This window comes from Pongo pygmaeus, chromosome 15 (assembly GCF_028885625.2).
Source record: "Pongo pygmaeus isolate AG05252 chromosome 15, NHGRI_mPonPyg2-v2.0_pri, whole genome shotgun sequence".
Lineage (NCBI taxonomy): Eukaryota > Metazoa > Chordata > Mammalia > Primates > Hominidae > Pongo > Pongo pygmaeus.
The window spans coordinates 101,313,199-101,336,104 of NC_072388.2; the positions used below are offsets into that span (position 1 = coordinate 101,313,199).

The 22,906-nt window shown below is 48.2% G+C and overlaps 1 protein-coding gene across 11 annotated transcripts in view; it reads right to left on the bottom strand.

Annotated features, from left to right (window-relative positions):
• Positions 1-22,906, bottom strand: part of MOK (MOK protein kinase) — an 81,652-nt gene that overhangs the window by 10,184 nt on the left and 48,562 nt on the right. For 8 of the 11 annotated variants that reach the window (XR_008493653.2, XM_054448429.2, XM_054448432.2 and 5 more), the window contains 3 exons: positions 18,047-18,125; positions 17,885-17,933; positions 16,937-17,115 (listed from right to left, as the gene is read on the bottom strand). Coding sequence is in view for 9 of the 11 variants with exons in the window: in XM_054448429.2 (XP_054304404.2) it covers positions 16,937-17,115; positions 17,885-17,933; positions 18,047-18,125 (307 nt within the window). In the remaining 2 variants the exon portion in view is untranslated. Of the gene's footprint in view, positions 1-15,702; positions 15,781-16,936; positions 17,116-17,884; positions 17,934-18,046; positions 18,126-22,906 lie in introns of those variants that run through there. The other 3 variants (XM_054448433.2, XM_054448430.2, XM_063651238.1) reach the window with 2 other exon arrangements.

The following is a 22,906-nucleotide window of genomic DNA, read 5'->3' on the forward strand; positions in this document are numbered from 1 at the left end:
GCCAGCAGACTTCACCAATTACAGACCATCTGGACCGCACAAGGGGGGATCGTGGGAAGCATAAACAAACTTTACCTACACCCTTCTGTAAATTCCTGCTGTTCATCTAGCTGCTACCATAAACATCACAAGGTGATATGTGGCAAAATTAACCAGCAAACAACCCCGGGATGTGACTATACCGAAGAACTCCCTCAAACTCCCCTCCCCAATATAAACCCCTCAATCTGTAAGCTTGGGGCTGCTTCCTCTGACTGTTAAGCAGCTGGTGGCAGGTTAATAAAAACTTGCTTGCCTGACTTTGGGTCAATTTTTCCTTTCTCTGGGCTGACCTAACATTCTGGTGCCGAAACCCGGGAAGGGGGATAGACTCTGGCCAGGACTCGCTCACTATCAATCTCTCTCTCTCTCTCTCTTTCTCTCTCTCTCCCTCCCTCCCCTATCACTGCTCTCCTGGCCAATCTCCCCTTCCCCGAACCTGCCGAAGACCCAGAGAATCTCCTAGACTCTCCCATTGCTGGTGACTTCATCCACCATCAAAGCCTCTGCCAGGGTGAGTAAAAAGAGACTGTTGCCATTCCCTGGAACTCTTGACCGTCCATCTCTCCGTTTCCAAAAGACCCAGCGCTGGGCCAAGGGCTTCCTCCAGCCTCCAGGCCTCTGGTTCCTCCGTTTCAAGGACGCCTGACACGGCGGTTACCTCCTCTATTCCTGACAAGTTCCGCGGGAAAGGGGACATCACCGGCAGTCTCTTCTTCCTCTACCCCTCTCCCTTCCATTCACTATGGGAGCCTCTCAGTCTATTCCTCCTAAAACTACCCCCCTTGGGTGCCTCCTACACAATCTGTATACTCTTGGCCTCCGTTCAGAAATCTGCCCTAAAAGGCTTATCTTTTACTGTAACACCACATGGCCTCAATACAAATTAGACCATGGCTCCCAATGGCCTGAAAATGGCACTTTCGATTCCGACGTGCTCAGAGACTTAGACAACTTTTGCCACCGCAGTGGGTAGTGGTCTGAGATTCCTCATGTTCAGGCTTTCTTTACTATCCGTAGTCGTCCCTCCCTCTGCCAGTCCTGCTGTACTTTTCAAATTCTCCTCGCCTGCTCCAAACCCGACTCGCCTCCTGCTCCCCTCATCCCAATAGCCCCAGCGGACGACTTCTCCTTCTTTGATCCCGCCGATTTCTCCCCTCCTCGACAACATCCTAATCCTCCACCGGAATAGCATGACCCCCCACCGTATGCCTCCGCTCCGGCTCTACCTCTCTCTCCCCTTCTCTCCAACCACTCCGCCTCCGAGTCTGAGTCCTCCCCATCTCCACCCCTTACTCGTTCTCGAGCCCAACACACCCAACAGTCTGCTCCCTTGCTTCTTCTCCGGGAAGTGGCATGGGCCGAAGGGATGGTCCGTGTCCACGTCCCCTTTTCCCTCTCCAATGTCTCCCAAATTGAGAAACGTCTCAGGTCCTTCTCCGATCCCGACACTTATATCAAAGAATTTAAATATCTCACCCAGTCTTATGAACTTACTTGGCATGATCTCTATATTATTTTGTTTTCTACCCTCCTTCCGGAAGAAAAGGAAAGAGTGTGGCTTGCAGCCCAGGCCCAGGCCGATGACCTCCATCGGCAAGATCCTACTAGGCCAGTAGGGGCCGCTGCAGTTCCCGGAGAAGAGCGTACCTGGGCGTATCAACCCACAGGCCCCGGCCAGGCCTCCTGTAATCATATGGTTACTTGCCTCACTGCAGGCCTTAACAAAACTGCCCATAAGGCTGTAAATTTCGAAAAACTCAAAGGAATCTCCCAAAAGGCCAACGAAAACCCTGCCCAATTCCTTTCTCGCCTTATAGACACTCTCCAAAACTACACGCGCGTCGATCCCGCCTCCCGGGAAGGAACTATTGTTCTTAACACCCATTTTATTTCCCAATCTGCCCCCGACATCTGGCGCAAACTTAAAAAGGCTGAAGATGCCCCTCAGACCCCACAACGAGACCTCCTTAATCTGGCTTTCAAAGTCTTTAATAACAAGGATGAGGAAAATAAATTAGATAAAGCCCAAAGAGATCGTGCTAAATACCAGCTTCTAGCAGCGGCTATCCATCAACCCAGCCATATTACCCAAGGGCACAAAAGACCCGATAGCAGCAACCCTCCGGGCCTTGTTTTAAGTGTGGCAAAGAAGGCCACCGGGCGTGGGCATATCCTAACCCTCGAGTGCCAAAGAGTCCTTGTCCAGTGTGCCTGCAGACGGGCCACTGGAAGTCCGACTGTCCTCTCAACAAACGGACAGACAAGCCTGCTCCTCAGAGCCACCGCCCCTTTAACAAGACAAAAAGTGAAGAATCGCTTGCATTCCCGCAGCTCCTCGGCCTAGCCGCTGAAGACTGACCGGGCCCAGAGCCCCCGCCCCATCTGCCATCACTGCATTGGAGCCCAGGGCAACTCTGTGAGTAGCAGGTAAGCCGATCTCTTTTTTAATCCATAAGCGGGGCCACCTACTCAGCTATGCCTGAATTTTCAGGACCCACTCATCCCTCTCAGGTCTCAGTCGTGGCGGCTGATGGACTCATCTTGGGTCCACGCGCCACCAGACCCCTTACTTGCTCTCTGTTTGATACTGTTTTCTCGCACTCTTTCCTTATCATGCCTCATTGCCCTACCCCCATCCTAGGCCAAATTCAAAGCCAAATTCAAATTCAAATTTTGGCCAAATTCAAAGCTTCTATCACCTATTTCTCTCTCCCTCAACCGGAGTCCCTCCTACTCCTCTCTGCGAGTCCAGCCCCTGACCCCTCCCTCCAGCACCCACTTCCCACCTCTCTTGTAAACCCAATAGGGTGGGACACCACCACCCCTTCCCTAGCTGCTCACCATGACCCCATCAAAATCCAGTTAAAAGACCTCTCTAAATTTCCCAGCATCCCCAAAAACCCCATCTCCCTAACCCACCAAAAAGGCTTACGGCCCATCACAAACAAGCTCTGTTCACGCCGTCTTCTTAGGCCAACACGTTCTTCATATAACACCCCCATCCTCCCGGTTAAAAAATCAGATGGCTCATACCGACTCCCGCAAGACCTCCGAGCCATCAATCAGGCTGTCCTTCCTATTCATCCCATAGTCCCTAACCCCTATACACTTCTCTGTCTCATTCCCTCCAACACCACCTGCTACACTGCTATGGACCTAAAAGATGCCTTTTTTACTATTCCCCTGCACCCTGATTCCCAAAACCTCTTTGCTTTCACCTGGACCGACCTTGACACCCTCCAGTCACAACTAACCTGGACTGTCCTCCCTCAAGTCTTCAGAGATAGCCCTCATTTCTTAGGACAAGCTTTAGCTCGAGATCTCACCTCCTTAAACCTTTCCCCTAGCCGTCTCCTTCAATATGTGAACAATCTTCTCCTTTGCAGCCCCTCTCTAGAAGACTCTCAAACCCACACAGTCACTCTCTTAAACTTTCTCACCACCAAAGGGTATACAGTCTCCCCCTCCAAAGCTCAACTTTCCACCTCCATAGTAACTTACCTAGGAGTTCAACTTTCCCCTGGGACCTGGGCTATGACCCTTGCCCTAGCAGCACTAATAGATAATCTGCCCCCGCCCTCCTCCAAAAGCAAAGTTCTCTCCTTCCTAGAACTAGCGGGCTTTTTTAGAATATGGATTCCCAACTTTGCCCTCCTAGCTCACCCGCTCTGTGAAGAAGCCAAAGGCCCTCTCAATGAGCCTCTAAATCCCTCGCATAACATACTCCCCAACTTCTGCAAACTTCAAACCGCTCTTGTCACTGCACCAGCTCTGTCCTTACCTGGTATCTCCCAAGCTCTCACACTCTATACTGCTGAAAGCTGAGGAATAGCCCTCGGTGTCTCAGGGCAACAGAAAGGAGACCCTCCTTCCTTTGCTCCTGTAGCCTACCTCTCTAAACAGTTAGACAACACAGTCAGAGGATGGCCAACCTGTCTTGGAATACTAGCAGCAGCAGCCACTTTAAGCTCTAAGCAGGAAACTAACATTCAGTCAAAATACCACCATCTACAGTCCTCATAATCTACACCATCTCCTCTCCTCCTGAGCATTAGGCTCCCTCCTTCCCGGATTCAATTACCCCATGCCCTCTTTATCAAAACTCCCGAATTCAGTCTTGCCAAAAGTGCTCCCTGCAACCCAGCATCCTTACTCCCTGTATCTTCTTCCCCTCCTACTCACTCTTGCGCTGATGTCCTAGATCACCTGCAGCCGCACTCTCCTAACATTTCCTCCAAGCCTCTTACCAACCACGATGACCAGCTATTTATAGATGGCTCCTCTTCCGGGCCCACTGGCTCCCCCAAAATTGCTGGGTATGCAGTTGTTTCCCTTGAACCAAGTAATTGAAGCTAAGCCCCTACCTCCAGGAACCTCCTCTCAAAAAGCAGAACTCATAGCTCTCACCAGAGCCCTAACCCTTTCCAAAGGCAAATGAGTCAACACTTACACAGACTCCAAAGATGCATATCACATTCTTCATTCCCACGCCACCATCTGGCAAGAGAGGGGATTCCTTACTGCCAAAGTGACCGTATCACTAACCGCCCCCTTATTTACCAACTCCTTCAGGCCGCACATCTCCCAACTGAGGCAGGAGTTATACACTGTCGGGGACATCAAACAGGAACAGATAAAATCTCAAGAGGCAACAGAAAGACCGATGGGGCAGCAAAAGAAGCCTCCCTTTCTTCCGCTCCTGCCTCCCTCCTCCTCATTACCCCTGCAGTCCAACCTCAATACTCCCCCACTGAAAAAGCCTCACTGCTACAACAAGGAGCCTTCCTCCAGGGGGACTGGATAGATAAGGACCAGAAGCTAGACCTTCCCCAGGGCCAAACCAACAAAATCCTGACATCTCTCCACCAATCCTTCCATATTGGTGCATGTCCCCTGTATCTCCTCCTCCGCCCATATTTCTTCTCCCCTCACCTATTTACCTCACTAAAAAGTATAACTTCAAACTGTCATATATGCTCTGTCACCTCCTCTCAAGGAGCCCTCCATTCCCCATCTATTCCTACACACCAGCTAAGAGGAACACTCCCAGGGGAAGACTGGCAAATAGACTTCACCCACATGCCTCCAGTCAAAAATACAAGACTCCTTCTCACTCTCATAGACATCTTCTCTGGGTGGGTGGAGGCATTTCCTACCTCTTCAGAAAAAGCCGCAGTAGTCTCCCAGATACCTACAAGAGAAATCATCCCTAGCTTTGGTCTCCCTCGCTCCAATCAATCAGACAATGGCCCTGACTTCATTTCCCAAATCACCCAACAGCTCTCCCGGTCCCTCGGCACCCAGTGGCACCTCCATATCCCATATTGACCCCAACCATCAGGAAAAGTCGACAGGGCAAATGGAGTCCTTAAAACTCAGTTGATCAAACTCACTCTAGAAGTCCAGAGGCCCTGGACTTGCCTCCTACCCATAGCTCTAGCCAGCATCAGAGCCAGCCCAAAGGCACCCTCCTTCCTCAGCCCATTTGAATTAATGTATGGATGCCCTTTCCTCTTACAAAACAGGCCTCTTTCTGATTCTCAATTAGGAAAATACCTCCCAGCACTCTCCCCCATCTGCCATCTCCTCTGCAAACAGGCAGACCAGGCCCTCCCAACACCACATAAAGGCCTCACTGACCAGACCCTCCTACCAGGAGAACATGTTTTTCTAAAAACCCTTAACCCGGCTGGGCGAGGTGGCTCACGCCTGTAATCCCAGTACAATGGGAGGCCGAGTTGGGTGAATCACAAGGTCAAGAGATTGAGACCATCCTGGCCAACATGGTGAAACCCCTTCTCTACTAAAAATACAAAAATTAGCCGGGCATGGTGGCAGGCACCTGTAGTCCCAGCTACTCGGGAGGCTAAGGCAGGAGAATCACTTGAACCTGGGAGGCAAAGGTTGCAGTGAGCTGAGACTGTGCCCTGCACTCCAGCCTGGCGACAGGGAAGGACTCTGTCTCAAAACAAAAAACAAAAATCAAACAAAAAAGAACCCTTAACCCAACCAGCCTTAAACCAAAATGGGAAGGCCCTTTCCAGGTCATCCTTACTGTCAGGCCTCTGAGCCCAAGCCTGCACGTACACATCCAGATGGCCCGAAGCAAGTGAAGAATCACAAAAGAAGTGAAAATGGCTGGCCCTGCCTTAACTGATGACATTACCTTATGAAATTCCTTCTCCTGGCTCAGAAGCTTCCACACTGAGCACCTTGTGACCCCCTTGCCCCTGCCCGCCACAGAACAACCCCCTTTGACTGTAATTTTCCTCTACCTACCCAAATCCTCTAAAACGACCCCACTCCTATCTCCCTTTGCTGACTCTCTTTTCGGACTCAGCCCGCCTGCACCGAGGTGAAATAAACAGCCTTGTTGCTCACACAAAGCCCGTTTGGTGGTCTCTTCACAGGGACACATGTGACATTTGGTGCCGAAACCCGAGACAGGAGGACTCCTTCGGGAGACCAGTCCCCTGTCCTTGCCCTCACTCCGTGAGGAGATCCACCTACAACCTCGGGTCCTCAGACCAACCAGCCCAAGGAACATCTCACCAATTTCAAATCAGGTAAGTGGTCTTTTCACTCTCTTCTCCAGCCTCTCTTGCTACCCTTCAGTCTCCCTGTTCTTTCAATTCCAGTTCTTTTTCCTCTCTAGTAGAGACGAAGGAGACACATTTTATCCGTGGACTGAAAACTCCAGCGCCAGTCACAGACTTGGGAAGACAGTCTTCTCTTGGTGTTTAATCACTGCGGGGACGCCTGCCTGATTATTCACCCACACTCCATTGGTGTCTGATCACCTTGGTCATTCACCCACATTCCCTTGGTGGCAAGTCAACTGTGGGGACGCCTGCTTTGGCTGCTCACCACCCTCCTTCTCCATGTCTCTACCCAAGTCAACTGCAGGGACACCTGCTTTGGCTGCTCCCCACCCTCCTTCTCCATGTCTCTACCCTCTCTTTTCTCTGGGCTTGCCTGCTTCACTATGGGCAATCTTCCACCCTCCATTCTCCCTTCTTCTTCCTTAGGCTGTATTCTCAAAAACTTAAAACCTCTTCAACTCTTGCCTGACCTAAAACCTAAGTGTCTTATTTTCTTCTCCAACACCACTTGACCCCAGTACAAACTCGATAATGGTTCTAAACAGCCAGAAAATGGCACTTTTGATTTCTCCATTTTACAAGACCTGGATGATTTTTGTCGAAAAATGGGCAAATGGTCTGAGGTCCAGGCATTCTTTTACACATCGGTCCCTCCCTAGTCTCTGCTCCCAATGCGACTCATCCCAAATCTTTCTTCTCTCCTGTCTATTCCTTCAGTCTCCACTCCAAGCTCTGAGTCCTTTGAATCCTCCTTTTCTACAGACCCATCTGACCTCTCCCTTCCTCCCCAGGCTACTCCTCGCCTGGCCGAGCCAGGTCTCAATTCTTCCTCAGCCTCTGCTCCCCCCACCCTATAATCCTTTAATCACCTCCCCTCCTCACACAGGGTCCAGCTTACAGTTTCACGTGGGGAGACTAGCCCTCCTGCACCTGCCCAACAATTTCCTCTTAAGGAGGTGGCTGGAGCCGAAGGCTTAGCCAAGGTTAATGCTCCTTTTTCTTTATCTGACCTCTCCCAAATCAGTTAGTGTTTAGGCTCTTTTTCATCAAATATAAAAACTCAACCCAGTTCATGGCCCATTTGGCAACAACCCTTAGACGCTTTACCGCCCTAGACCCAGAGGGGCCAGAAGGCCATCTTATTCTCAATGGGCATTTTATTACCCAATCTGCTCCTGACATTAGAAAAAGCTCCAAAAATTAGATTCCGGCCCTCAAATCCCACAACAGGACTTAATTAACCTCGCCTTCAAGGTGTACAATAATAGAGTAGAGGCAGCCAAGTAGCAATGAATTTCTGAATTTCAATTCCTTGCCTCCACTGTGAGACAAACCCCAGCCACATCTCCAGGACACAAGAACTTCCAAATGCCTGAACCGCAGCAGCCAGGCCTTCCTCCAGAACTGCCTCCCCAAGGATCTTACTTCAAGCGCCAGAAATCTGGCCACTGGGCCAAGAAATGCCCACAGCCCAGAATTCCTCCTAAACCATGTCCCATCTGTGCGAGACCTCACTGGAAATCGGACTGTCCAACTCGCCCAGCAGCCACTCCCAGAGTCCCTGGAACTCTGGCCCAAGGCTCTCTGACTGACTCCTTCTCAGATCTTCTCGGCTTTAGCGGCTGAAGACTAACGCTGCCCAATTGCCTCGGAAGCCTCCTGGACCATCACAGATGCTTTGGCTAACTCTTACAGTGGAGGGTAAGTCCATCCCCTTCTTAATCAATACGGAGGTTACCCACTCCACATTACCTTCTTTTCCCTTGCCTCCACAATTGTGGGTATTGACGGCCAGGCTTCTAAACCTTTTAAAACTCCCCAACTCTGGTGCCAACTTGGACAACATTCTTTTATGCACTCCTTTTTAGTTATCCTCACCTGCCCAGCCCCCTTACTAGGTCGAGACATTTTAACTAAATTATCTGCTTCCCTGACTATTCCTAGACTATAGCCACACCTCATTGCTGCCCTTTTCCCCAGTTCAAAGCCTCCTTCGCATCTTCCCCTCGTATCTCCCCACCTTAATCTACAAGTATGGGACACCTCTACTCCCTCCCTGGCAACTGACCACACACCCCTCACCATCCCGTTAAAACCTCATCACCCTTACCCGCTCAACGCCAGTATCCCATCCCACAGCACACTTTAAAAGGATTAAAGCCTGTTATCACTCGCCTGCTACAGCATGGCCTTTTAAAGCCTATAAACTCTGCTTACAATTCCCCCATTTTACCTGTCCAAAAACCGGACAAGTCTTACAAGTTAGTTCAGGATCTGCACCTTATCAACCAAATTGTTTTGGCTATCCACCCTGTAGTGCCAAACCCATATACTCTCCTATCCTCAATACCTCCCTCAACAACCCCTCCACAACCCATTATTCTGTTCTGGATCTCAAACATGCTTTCTTTACTATTCCTTTGCACCCTTCATCCCAGCCACTCTTCGCTTTCACTTGGACTGACCCTGACACCCATCAGGCTCAGCAAATTACTGGGCTGTACTGCCGCAAGGCTTCATGGACAGCCCCCAATACTTCAGTCAAACCCAAATTTCTTCCTCATCCATTACCTATCTCGGCATAATTCTTCATGAAAACACACATGCCCTCCCTGCTAATTGTGTCCGGCTAATCTCCCAAACCCCAACCCTTCTACAAAACAACAACTCCTTTCCTTCCTGGGCATGGTTAAATACTTTCACCTTTAAATACCTGGTTTTGCCATCCTAACAAAACCATTATATAAACTCACAGAAGAAAACCTAGCTGACCACATAGATCCTAAATCCTTTCCCCATTCCTCTTTCCGTTCCTTAAAAACAGCCTGGAAGCTGTTCCCACACTAGCTCTCCCTAACGCATCCCAACCCTTTTTCATTACACAGAGCCGAAGTGCAGGGCTGTGCAGTCAAAATTCTTACACAAGAGCTGGGACCGCGCCCTGTATCCTTTTTGTCCAAACAACTTGACCTCACCGTTTTAGGCTGGCCATCATGTCTCCGTGTGGCAGCTGCCGTCACCCTAATACTTTTAGAGGCCCTCAAAATCACAAACTATGCTCAACTCACTCTCTACAGCCCTCATAACTTCCAAAATCTATTTTCTTCCTCACACCTGATGCATATACTTTCTGCTCCCTGGCTCCTTCAGCTGTACTCACTCTTTGTTGAGTCTCCCACAATTACCATTGTTCCTGGGCCAGACTTCAATCCATCCTCCCACATTATTCCAGATACCATACCTGACCCCCATGACTGTATCTCTTTGATCCACCTGACATTCACTCCATTTCCCCATATTTCCTTCTTTCCTGTTCCTTACCCTGATCACACTTGGTTTATCCATGGCAGTTCCACCAGGCCTAATCCCCACTCACCAGCAAAGGCAGGCTATGCTATAGTATCTTCCACATCTATCATTGAGGCTACTGCTCTGCCCCACTCCACTACCTCTCAGCAAGCCGAACTCATTGCTTTAACTCCAGCCCTCACTCTTGCTAAGGAATTATGCGTCAATATTTATACTGACTCTAAATGTGCCTTCCATATTCTGCCCCACCATGCTGTTATATGGGCTGAAAGAGGTTTCCTCACTACACAAGAGTCCTCCATCATTAATGCCTCCTTAATAAAAACTCTTCTCAAGGCCACTTTACTTCCAAAGGAAACTGGAGTCATTCACTGCAAGGGCCATCAAAAGGCGTCAGATCCCACTGCTCAGGTCAACACTTATGCTGATAAGGTAGCTAAAGCAGCAGCTAGTGTTCCAACTTCTATCCCTCATGGCAGTTTTTCTCCTCCTCATCGGTCACTCCCACCTACTCTGCCACTGAAACTTCCACCTATCAATCTCTTCCCACACAAGGCAAATAGTTCTTGGACCAAGGAACATATCTCCTTCCAGCCTCACAGACCCATTCTATTCTGTCGTCATTTCATAACCTCTTCCATGCAGGTTACAAGCTGCTAGTCTGCCTCTTAAAACCTTTCATTTCCTTTCCATCGTGGAAATCTATCCTCAAGGAAATCAGTTCTCAGTGTTCCACCTGCTATTCTACTACTCCTCAGGGATTATTCAGGCCCCCTCCCTTCCCTACACATCAAGCTCGGGGATTGGCCCCTGCCCAGGACTGGCAAATTGACTTTACTCACAGGCCCCGAGTCAGGAAACTAAAATACCTCTCGGTCTAGATAGACACTTTCACTGGATGGGTAGAGGCCTTTCCCACAGGGTCTGAGAAGGCCACCACGGTCATTTCTTCCCTTCTGTCAGACATAATTCCTCGGTTTGGCCTTCCCACCTCTATACAGTCCGATAACGGACTGGGCTTTATTAGTCAAATCACCCAAGCAGTTTCTCAGGCTCTTGGTATTCAGTGGAACCTTCATACCCCTTACTGTCCTTAGTCTTCAGGAAAGGTAGAACGGAACGGACTAATGATCTTTTAAAAACATCTCACCAAGCTCAGCCTCCAACTTAAAAAGGAGGACTCTGTCAAGGATAGAGCCCAAAAACTCACCAACCAAGCAAGTAATTATGCTGAACCCCCTTGGGCACTCTCTAATTGGATGTCCTGGGTCCTCCCAATTCTTAGTCCTTTAATACCTGTTTTTCTCCTTCTCTTATTCGGACCTTGTGTCTTCCATTTAGCTCTCAATTCATACAAAACCACATCCAGGCCATCACCAATCATTCTATATGACAAATGCTCCTTCTAAGAACCCCACAATATCGCCCCTTACCCCGAAATCTTCTTTCAGCTGAATCTCTCCCACTCCAGGTTCCCATGCCACCCCTAATCCCACTTGAAGCAGCCCTGAGAAACATCGCCCATTATCTCTCCATACCACCCCCCCAAAATTTTCACTGCCCCAACACTTCAATACTATTTTATGTTATTTTTCTTATTAATATAAGAAGACAGGAATGTCAGGCCTCTAAGCCCAAGCCGGCACGTATACATCCAGATGGCCTGAAGCAAGTGAAGAATCACAAAAGAAGTGAAAATGGCCGGTCCCTGCCTTAACTGATGATATTACCTTGTGAAATTCCTTCTCCTGGCTCAGAAGCTTCCTCACTGAGCACCTTGTGACCTCCCCTGCCACCCCTGCCCGCCAGAGAACAAACCCCTTTGACTGTCATTTTCCACTATCTACCCAAATCCTCTAAAACGGCCCCACCCCTATCTCCCTTCGATGCCTCTTTTCGGACTCAGCCCACCTGCACCCCGGTGAAATAAATAGCCTTGTTGTTCACACAAAGCCTGTTTGGTGGTCTCTTCACATGGACATGCGTGACACTTACAACCCCTACTGCAGCCAAACTCTCAGGACATACCCCCTAGTATCACCTTTCCAGGTTAAAGAGAGCTCCCACCTCCGATCCACCAACCAGCACCTCACCAACTTCTAACTGTTATTCCAGCACACTCCTTGCCTGACTCCGTCTCACATCCATCCCAGAAGAAACTTCACATCAGTAAATCCATCCATCTCAAACAGGTTTAAAGTTCTATTACAACTAGCCTCCTTTAATGGAAACACTCTATTATACCCTAATTGCAGGCATTATAATACTTACCCTATTGTTTGCAGTGGGATTATATAGTGTAACTCCTTCCAATTGGAATACCAGCCAAAAAGTCTCCCTCACTTTAGCCTTCTGCCTAATCGTTACCCTTATAGCAGGAATCACAATCACTATCAAACATTCCCACATCCTCCCTAGATGCCCTGCTTTTGTCTATCCTGCCACTTCACTCTCTTCCTTCACGTCCTCTCACAAGATATTTCCTGGTTCCACCCATGGAACAACACCCTGGAGGCCTTTTTCAAGTGGATAACCGACCTTTTCTTCCAAGGCTCTCTCTATGGCTTTACTCTGGGTGAAACCGAACTATTTATTTTTCTGCTCACTATCTGCCTTTCTAACCCGTCTCGTAATCAATACCCCAACCCTTCTTTCAGTCCAACCAATACCTACAACCCCTGAACACCTATACAGAACACTTAATCTCACACACTCCTTACTAAAAAACTCCAATTCCTCTCTGGCAAGAGACTGCTGACTCTGCGTATCCCTCCTCTCCACAACATACAATGCAATCCCTGCCTCAGCCTATAACTGGACTTCCACCCAAGAAAGCTACCATCCTGAAATCCTCATTAACAGCCCCTCAAACTCGACATACAGGCATTAACAAAAATCTCCCCCCAGTTAGCTAGTGAGTTTGGTCCGGCTGTTACAACCTTACATCCCTACTTACGCAACCTAGCCCCCTACCGCAGCTGTGATAAATGCATATGAGTAGGAACCATAACAACCCACAGAATCTTATCCTATCCAGCACCACTTTGCACCAACGACATCTACCCTCAGGCATTCCCCTCAGCCACCTAAATTCCAAACTGTGCAACTTACACCGCACAACTCAAACCCTCCACCGAACAGACTACTCTCAAAGCCACCAACAATATAGACAGGCTTCGTTTCTCTAGCCCCCTAGCCCTTGACACCTCCCACCTTCTTAACAAAAACTCAGAGTACTGCAACGGCCGACACCTCCCATTTATCCCTCTTCCCTTAGCTCCCCTCTCCATGCACCATCCCTGCACCCGCCACCCGCGACTGTGTCCTTATCCCGACATTCAGCAACACTCCCACATGGATCTTAGTGGACACAAAACGCTTCCTCTTACGCTGGGAAAAAAGAACCCACAGCCCCCAGCCTAAAGCAAACACCCTTTACAACCACTCACAGCAGCAGCTCTAGCCGGGGCCCTAGGAGTATGGATGCATGAGGACAACAAAACAGTACATCTTTTTAGCATACACAACCAGTTCTGTCTACCAAGCCAAGGCATACTTTTCCAGTGCAGTACCTCAACTTATATTTGCCTCCCCTCTAACTGGACAGGCACCTGCACCCTGGTTTTCCTCAGTCCAAAAATCAACGTTTCCCCAGGAGACCAACCCCTACCAATCCCAATTAATACCCCCATCCGACACCGCCGTGCTATACAACTCATACCTCTATTAGCAGTCCCCAGAATAACTACAGGAGTTGGAACTGAGACTGTGGGATTAACCACCTCTGTTTCCTATTACCAATCCCTCTCCAAAGACCTCACAGATAGCTTGGAAGAGATAGCCAAATCCATTACAACTCTCCAATCACAAACAGATTCTTTAGCAGCAGTGGTTCTTCAAAATCACAGAGGTGTAGACCTACTCACAGCCAAAAAGGGAGGACTCTGCCTCTTTCTAGATGAACAGTGTTGCTTTTATCGTAACCAATCTGGCTTAGTACAAAATTCTGTAAAAACACTAAAGGACCGAGCACAAAAATTAAAGAAAATGTCCCCCGATGGCCAGCGTGGCCCACCTGGTCCTTTAGTACCTGGTTTCCATGGCTAATGCCCCTCCTAGGCCCAGCCATAACCATTCTTCTTTTTCTAGCATTCAGCCCTTGTCTCCTACGCCTTCTCACTCAGTTTTTACAGGACCGTATTGGAGCCTTCAATACAATACAAGATATGATGCGCTCCAAGAATACCAATGGCTCCAAGAACGGCAGTCCCTACTGTCCGGCCTTCCCCCATAACCGTCGCCCCTTCCCAGCAAGAAGCGGCCAGACGCCAACGGTGCCCCTCTTCTATTACCTATTAAAGGGCTGGAATGTTAGGGACAAACTGCCCCAAAAAAGCTTCTTGGTGCTGCCCACCCCTCCCCCTAAAGCTCTGCAACCCTTCTCCGTGCGGTCCACCCTTCCCTCAAGCCTCTTTACATTTCTAAGCCTTTATCTAGGCGCCACGGTAAAGCCAGCAGACTTCATCTGTCAGACCTCGCTGTGATAAGCAAACACCCCAATTACAAACCATCCAGACCTCACAGCAGGAGGTCCTGGGAAGCATAAACAAACTTTACCTACACCCTTCTGTAAGTTCCTGCTCTTCATCTAGTTGCTACCGTAAACATCACAAGGTGATATGTGGCAAAATTAACCAGCAAACAACCCTGGGATGGCCGGGCGCGGTGGCTCACACCTGTAATCCCAGCACTTTGGGAGGCTGAGGCAGGTGGATCACGAGGTCAGGAGATCAAGACCATCCTGGCTAACATGATGAAACCCCGTCTCTACTAAAAATACAAAAAATTAGCTGGGTATGGTGGCAGGCGCCTGTAGTCCCAGCTACTCAGGAGTCTGAGGCAGGAGAATGGTGTGAACCCGGGAGGCGGAGCTTGCAGTGAGCCGAGATCACGCCACTGCACTCCAGCCTGGGCGACAGAGCAAGACTGTCTCAAAAAAAAAGAAAAAAAACCAACCCCAGGATGCGGCCATACCAAAGAACTCCCTCAAACTCCTCTCCCCAATATAAATCCCTCATTCTATAGGCTTGGGGCTGCTTCCTCTGACTGTCTGACTTGCTTGCCTGACTTTGGGTCTATTTTTCCTTTCTCTCAGCTGACCTTACAGTCAGGACATGGCCATGGGTCTCTCCATTCTGCCTAGTCCCCTCGACCAGGCAGACTCGCCCACACGAAACACGAGGAACTCAGCCTGGCGTGTGCAGCGACCTTAGCTGCTGGGAGGCTCCTCTCCCCCTCGTGCTTGACCTTTCTGTTTCCACTTTACCAATAGGTCCGACATGTTTTCTAAGAGGCAAAAGACAGATCCACATTCCGTCATCTGTCCAGCATGATGTCTGTGGTGAAATGTGACTAATTCACAGTAACCATGATAAATAACCCCACAGTGAGCCTCCCATCAGCCAAGGGGAGTTTTGCTGACAAATTCAGGGTGAGGCAGGTCAGGTTTTGTCAACAAATGAGTCCCAAGAAATCTTTTGGTTTCCAGAGCTTTTATAGATTTTGGAATTGTGGGAACAAGATTTTAAACCTGTGCTGGGCGCGGTGGCTCATGCCTGTAATCCCAGCACTTTGGGAGGCTGAGGCGGGCAGATCACCTGAAGTCGGGAGTTCGAGACCAGCCTGACCAACATGGAGAAACCCCATCTCTACTAAAAATACAAAATTAGCCGGGCGTGGTGGTGCATGCCTGTAATCCCAGCTACTCAGGAGGCTGAGGCAGGAGAATCGCTGGAACCCGGGAGGTGGAAGCTGCGGTGAGCCGAGATGACACCATTACACTCCAGCCTAGGCAACAAGAGCAAAACTCCATCTCAAGAAAATAAATAAAAATAAAGATTTTAAATCTGTATAAATAAATTCAATTCATATTACATGCCACAAATAATATTTTAAAATACAGCTCTGGTGGTAGGCCTAGCTTCTATTCCAGAAAACGGCAGGATCTTATGACTAAAGGAGAGAGGAGGAAATGTGGGTGAGCAGGAAACAGCTCCAAGTGGGGAGATGAGTGCCTCAGTCCAGTTCGGTGACTTGGTGCACCATGGGCCATCTTGTGTGCTGGTGAGATGCAGGTGGCCTTGTGCTCCTGACATCTGCCCCCTCCAGATGAACTCACAGGACCCGGGCTCATGAGAAGGGACTCTTGGTTGACACTTCTGGCTGCAGTGAAATTGCCATTCAGCTTTCCAAAATGAAAAGTTACCAGTATGAACCATCTGGATCAAAGGAGAGTATGTCCTGAAGTGCATTTCTGCAGCAGTCTGTTGAGCAGGCGGGACCAGACTTTGACCCCTCAGATGCGCCCCCAGACCTTAACCTCACTGCCACTTGCCTGGAGACCCACTGGGAGCAAGAGGTGCAGCCCTCCACCCCCGTGCGCTTCTTCAACTCAACACTATTCACCTTGGAGTGGGACCAGCCCCCATCTCCTCGTCCCTGGGCCATTGCTCCTTCCCAAAGGCTGGAGGGAGTGGGAAGTTTGGAGGCTGAAGCAGGGAGGGGTGGGATTGGGGCTTTCTAGAGTCCAGCTGTGCCAGAAGGTGCCTCATCCTCACACCTGTGGCCAGGGCACCCTACTTGATATGACTGCACATCTCAGGGGAGGCCTGGCTCACCCCTCCCCACAGCAGCCCCATCAAACACCACATGGCAAGCCCAAGGAGGCAGCTGCCCACACCACCAGGGTGTGCGGGAAGGAGAACAACTGAGGGCTGCTGCTCTTCTCCGGGAAGGGCAGGCAAGGCCAAATATGTACAACAAGTAAAATGAAAGCCTAGTCAATTTTCTGTTAAATTAAAAACAGTAAAACAGAAAGAAAAACCAGAATGACCATGACACCTGGATTGTAAGGGAAGGAGCATGAGCCTGGCTGCCCTGCCCCTCCACTGCAGGAACCAGGCAGGAGCCTGGCCTGGTGCTACCTGGCGATCTCGTAGAACACACAGCCGGCGCTCCACAGGTCCATCTTGTACGTGTAGAACCCGTCGGTGAGGAGACACTCCGGGGCCCGGTACCAGCGGGTGGAGATGTATTCTGTGTACGGCTGCTTGGAATAGACACTCCGGCAGGAGCCAAAGTCCGCTAATTTCAGGACATCCTGCTGGAAGGGGAGAGAAGCAAGGACAAGTAACGTCCCATTATGTGGCTATCGTAATACAAACCATTCCAAATATTTATGCACCAGCAGGAAAATTACTAACATCTAAAGTAGTCTGTAAAATACAAATTACTGGCTTTATGAGCACCTGAAAGTGCCTCCAGCAGATGAGGAAGTGATGTGTCTATTCAGTGGAACAGGTTTACAAATATTCTGGCTATGTTTTACATATATTTCCAAAATGTCTACAGGTTTGGAAAATGGTTAACTCGCGGCGCTTCTACAAACAAATGACACACACTAGTCGTCTGTCCGGTCATGCTGCCAGCTTGCCCAGCAAGGGCTCTTTTAGCCACACAGCCTCAGAGGACCCTGCTGACAGCCAGTGACAGGTGCTGGGAAACAGCAAATTATACGGTTTAAACACAGGTAGTTTAGTGGCTTGGAAGTGAGACAGACCTGAGCTCAAATCTTGCCTCTGCCACATTTCCCTCTAGAAGGTTTGAACGGCCGTCTGAATAGGGTTCATTTTTGTCTGAAGTGTGAAAATGGTGCTTTCTATTATTTTCTTCCAGGTGCAGTCAGTTATGTTGATGGCATTTATTAAATAAACCATTTTTTACAACCTGAGAGGGGAAAAAATTACTGTAACAAACAGGCTGTCTAGCTGCATGGACTGAAAGTTCCTCCGGTAGGAGGGGAAAAGCTTTCAGGGAAAGATTTTCTGTTCAACTTTTATTCTGATACCTAGCTTTCATGTAAAAGCTCTTACCTTTATTAGTATATTTTCTGGTTTTACATCTCTGTGAAATATTCCATTTCTGCATTCAGTATAGAAGGAAAAATAGAATTACACTTCATTTATTCAAATTCTTGAATCTGAATGTTAACACATTTTATTAATTTCAGAGCTGTCAAATCTCCAAGAGCATACCTGTGAATATGATCCAGGGACTTACATAACTGGTACATATAATGCATAATTTTTTTTTCTGATAATGGGTATCTTCTCCCTGTACAATCAAAGAAATAGGCAAACATGGTTACTGGATGGTACATATCCTCTTTTTTGAAACAAAAATAATCCATTTTTATTTAATGATGTGTGAAAATCCCCTGTAAAAAATAATCTGAAGTAGTCTTAGGAAATATGTAGTGTACCTACAAAACATACCATTTAAAATTCCATATACTGGCCAGGGGCGGTGGCTCACACCTGTAATCCTGGCACTTTGGGAGGCTGAGGTGAGTGGATCACGAGATCAGGAGTTTGAGACCAGCCTGGCCAACATGGTGAAACCCCATGTCTACTAAAAATACAAAAATTTGCCAGGTATGGTGGCGGGTGCCTGTAATCCCAGCTACTTGGGAGGCTGAGGCTGGAGAATCACTTGAACCCAGGAGGTAGAGGTTGCAGCAAGCCGAGATGGCACCATTGCACTCCAGCCTGGGCAACAGGAGCAAAACTCCGTCCAAAAAAAACAATCTGTATAATGGCATGATCTCATTTAAAATTACATAGCACATACATTTTTAAAGGAAAATCCCTTTTTATTTTTCTTTTTGGCAGTTTATAGAGGTTTCTTTTACATCCTCAACTATGTGTTAGTAGCACCATGTAATTTTTAGAATTGTAGTCAAATCTGGGGAAACTGCTAAGTTTCTTTCATATCAGAGCTATAAGATTTCATATTTCAAGTTTTCTATGGAGTGAGTGCTCTTTAATCTTTGAATTGACCATATTCAGAGTATTCCTAGAAGACATCCCGAATGAGATGGCCAGCAATAATGTAACTATTAATACTGGAAGAGACTGCAAAGCATATAAATGTATCCCAGCCAACCCTTAACAAGATTCCAGATATGTCCATGGCTACTTCACGGTTACGCTAAGGCGGGAAATATGACATAGGAGAGGTTAAAATAGAAGAGATGGCAGTCTTAACTTTGTGGTTGAAATATCTTATTTTTGCAAATTTAACAAAATCTATAAACATGGTGGAGACACCGCAAGGGCCTGTTTTGGAAGCCCCGGGCGAGTCAGCTCTATCAGCTGCACAGTGACTCTGCTGCTGCTCTAGCACACATGGTTTTTCTGAGTTTTGAAACAGGTGAAGCAGGTTTGGGAAATTGCCAATTAAAAAATTAATAAACAACAAACGTTACTGAAGAATGACAGAATTGTTGATAATTTTTTTCCTTTTATTTTTAGTGGAAATGTAGTAATTGTACCTATTCATGGGACCCAGAGAGTGTTATTTTGATCCATACATACAATGTGTAAGGATGAAATCGGGGCAATTAGCACGTGCGTCACCTCCAACATTGGCCACAGCTCTGTGAACATTCAGAGCGCATGTGCTATGGTTTCAGTGGGAACAGCACTGAGCAATCGTCGCACAAGTAGCATGGTCTGACAGCCTCAGCCGGCCTCGGAGGCCTTCCAGGACGCTGTCCTTCAGCCTACGCTGATTATGAAAATGTTAGGAGTCACTTGTCAACCCAGTGTTCCGCTAGGCTTTCCTGTTTATGTGGAGATGTCCACTTTAAAGGGGGATAGATCACAGTTCAAGAAGCAGTTCAACTGCTTTCAGTCTCGGTCCACATGTCTTCTTTCACAGGAGAGGCCGTTTAGCGTGGCTGGCACAGTCCCCCCTGCAGCTGCCCTGTACTCAGCACCTGGGCTGGCTGTGCCTTGGTGCCCGCAGCTTTCTACTGTGTTTGAAGACTTCATACCACACACCCAGCATCACAGTTTACCCCTGTTCCAGAAGATGTCAATTTTACTTGATTTTAATTTTCAAAGTGTGTTTTAAGTTATTAAGTTTTAAATCTGCACAATGACCATGTTCACCTAACAGTCTGGAAATCCGCTTCCTCCCTCCATGAGCACATACACCATTTGACACTTTTGGTCCTAAGTTTACAATTTCTTTTGAAAAATTAAAATTATTCTTTTTCTCTACTTAACAAGAATTATTTTACAAATAATAGAATTTAAATTGTAAAATGTCTAGGTGCAATTAGCTTTTTCTTTTTTTTGGGATGACGTCTCGCACTGTCACCCAGGCTGGAGTACATTGGTACGATCTCCGCCCGCTGCAACCTTCACCTCCCAGGTTCAAGCGATTCTCCTGCCTCAGCCTCTCAAGTAGCTGGAATTACAGGCACCCGCCACCACTACACCCTGATAATTTTTTTGTATTTTTGGTAGAGACGGGGTTTCACTATGTTGACCAGGCTGGTCTTGAACTCCTGACCTCGTGATCCGCCCGCCTCGGCCTCCCGAAGTGCTGAGATTACAGGCTTGAGCCACTGCACCTGGCTGCAATTAACTTTTTTGTGTCATACTATCATCTTTTTATTGTTTCACATGATTTATCATCAATTTTCCAGAATTAAAATCAAAAGAATCAAAAATAAGACCTTTATCAGCTTTCCCAAGCTGATAATTCTGGAATCTTATTAAACTAATATCTATAACAGATGAAAAGAAAGCAACTTTCCATTCTCCTTCACACACGCAGCAGGATGAAGCTGCTGGAATTTCATCTCATCAGGTGCTCCTGGGTCCTGTGATCAAACCCAGTCTCACTGCCCCCGACTTACCCTGGCACTCAAGACCTCCTTCAACCAATTCCTCTCCACCAAAAGGGTTCTCAGACTCCCACGAGTGGGTTGCTAAGACACATACTGTCCCTCCCCATCTCCACCCACATTTCTGATTCAGAAGGTCTGCAGTGGGGCCTCATAGTCGCCTAACTAGAGCCCAGGTGCAGCTACTAGTCTTGGGTCCTAGCTTCGAGAACCATGCCCCCACCACACCCTTCTTGTTTATCGAATGCTCAGGTGAATTCCCTCATGGACTCTTCTCTGGTTGCTCCCGAAGCTCGCCTGCTTCGTACCTATATTCATGATGTTCCATTCCAGGAATGCCCTTCCCAGCCATGTCCACACATTCAAATCTTACTCGTATCATAAAATTGTCATTAGAGTCATCTGAACTTGAACTTGGGAAACGTGGAATCTTTTAGGAAAAGTCTAATCTATCCAATCTTCATAATCACCTAGAAGTCTTTTAAAAAGCAGATTAAAAAGCCTGTAATCCCAGCACTTTGGGAGGCTGAGGCAGGCGGATCACGAGGTCAGGAGATTGAGACCATCCTGGCTAACACGATGAAACCCCGTCTCTACTAACAATACAAAAAAAAATTAGCAGGGCTAATTTAGTGGTGGTGGGTACCTGTAGTCCCAGCTACTCGGGAGGCTGAGGCAGGAGAATGGCGTGAACCCGGGAGGCGGAGCTTGCAGTGAGCCGAGATCACCCCACTGCACTCCAGCCTGGGCGACAGAGTGAGACTCTGTACCAAAAAAAAAATTTTTTTTTGGTACAGAGTCTCAGGCTAGTCTCAAACTCCTGTGCTCAAGCAATCCTCCCGCCTTGGCCTCCCAAAGTGTTGGGACTACACACGTGAGCCACTGCACCTGGCCCTATGAATTTAACTTGAAACAGTTAAAAAAAAAAAAAAAAAAAAAGAGCAGAATCAGATACAATTTTGTAAAAGAGTAGCTGCCTCTATAGTCAGATTATGAGGGAAACTAAACCTCCTTTACAGTTTTTCCTTCATAAATTCCAAGACAGGCTTTCCTATTGCAGATGGCATGAGCCCAGAGCCATAAGCACATGCACCCAAATACACAAACTAGGATCGCTGGTGGGCAGCCATTCTCTATTCACCCCAATTACTAACTCACGCCAAAGAAGAATTCAGAGACATTCATCCAGAGAGAGTGGCAGGCAAAGGGCCTTCGCCATCCCTTCCCCAGGCTCCCACACCACTCTTGCCTTCGTGGCACACCCGCAGATTGGCTTGCTCAGGACCTACCCCAAACCCCCATCTAGCATGCCAGGCCTGAACGTCCAAATGACATTCTTCATGCTGCCTTGCAGCTGAGTGTTCCAGATGTGACTTAGGCTCCGCCTAAATGGGAACACTTGGGAAAGATGCTTCTGGCCCAGGTGTGGCAAATGAGAGGATGGAAGGCATCCATTCTGAGGGCATGGATCACGGCTGCCTCCTGATCCTGACAGAAGAGGCATGATTCCAGGCCTGGTAGCTGCAGCAGCTTTATTCTGCAGAGCGTTGTCAGCGGCAGGGCCAGCAGCCTCATCATGGAGAGCAGAGTTGTGAGAAGCAACTCTCACAACTTGGCCTATAGGCCAAGCCCAGAGTCTGCTTCTTCAGTCCTCCCAACAATTCTGGCAATCTATCCATATCACAGAGTAACCCCTCTTGAGTTAATCAGAGAATCGGGGAGGCTGTTATTTGCAACTAAAAGGGAGAACCAACACATCCACCTACAGCACATTTACTCTTTAAACAGCAACTGGAGAATTCCTTCTAAAAAGATGCTACTCAAAGCACAGTCCATGAGCTGATGATGGTTCAGGGACTGTTTGTTACTGGTCTAAGAGGAGATGACATAAATTAAGAATAACTGTTTAGGGCTGGGCGCAGTGGCTCACGCCTGTAACCCCAGCACTTTGGGAGGCCGAGGTGGGCGGATCACAAGGTCAAGAGATCGAGACCATCCTGGCCAACATGGTGAAACCCCGTCTCTACCAAAAACACAAAAATTAGCCGGGCGTGGTGGCGCGCACCTGTAGTCCCAGCTACTTGGGAGCCAGAGGCAGGAGAATTGCTTGAATCCGGGAGGCAGAGGTCACAGTGAGCAGAGATCACGCCACTGCACTCCAGCCTGCCAATAGAGTGAGACTCTGTCTCAAAAAAAA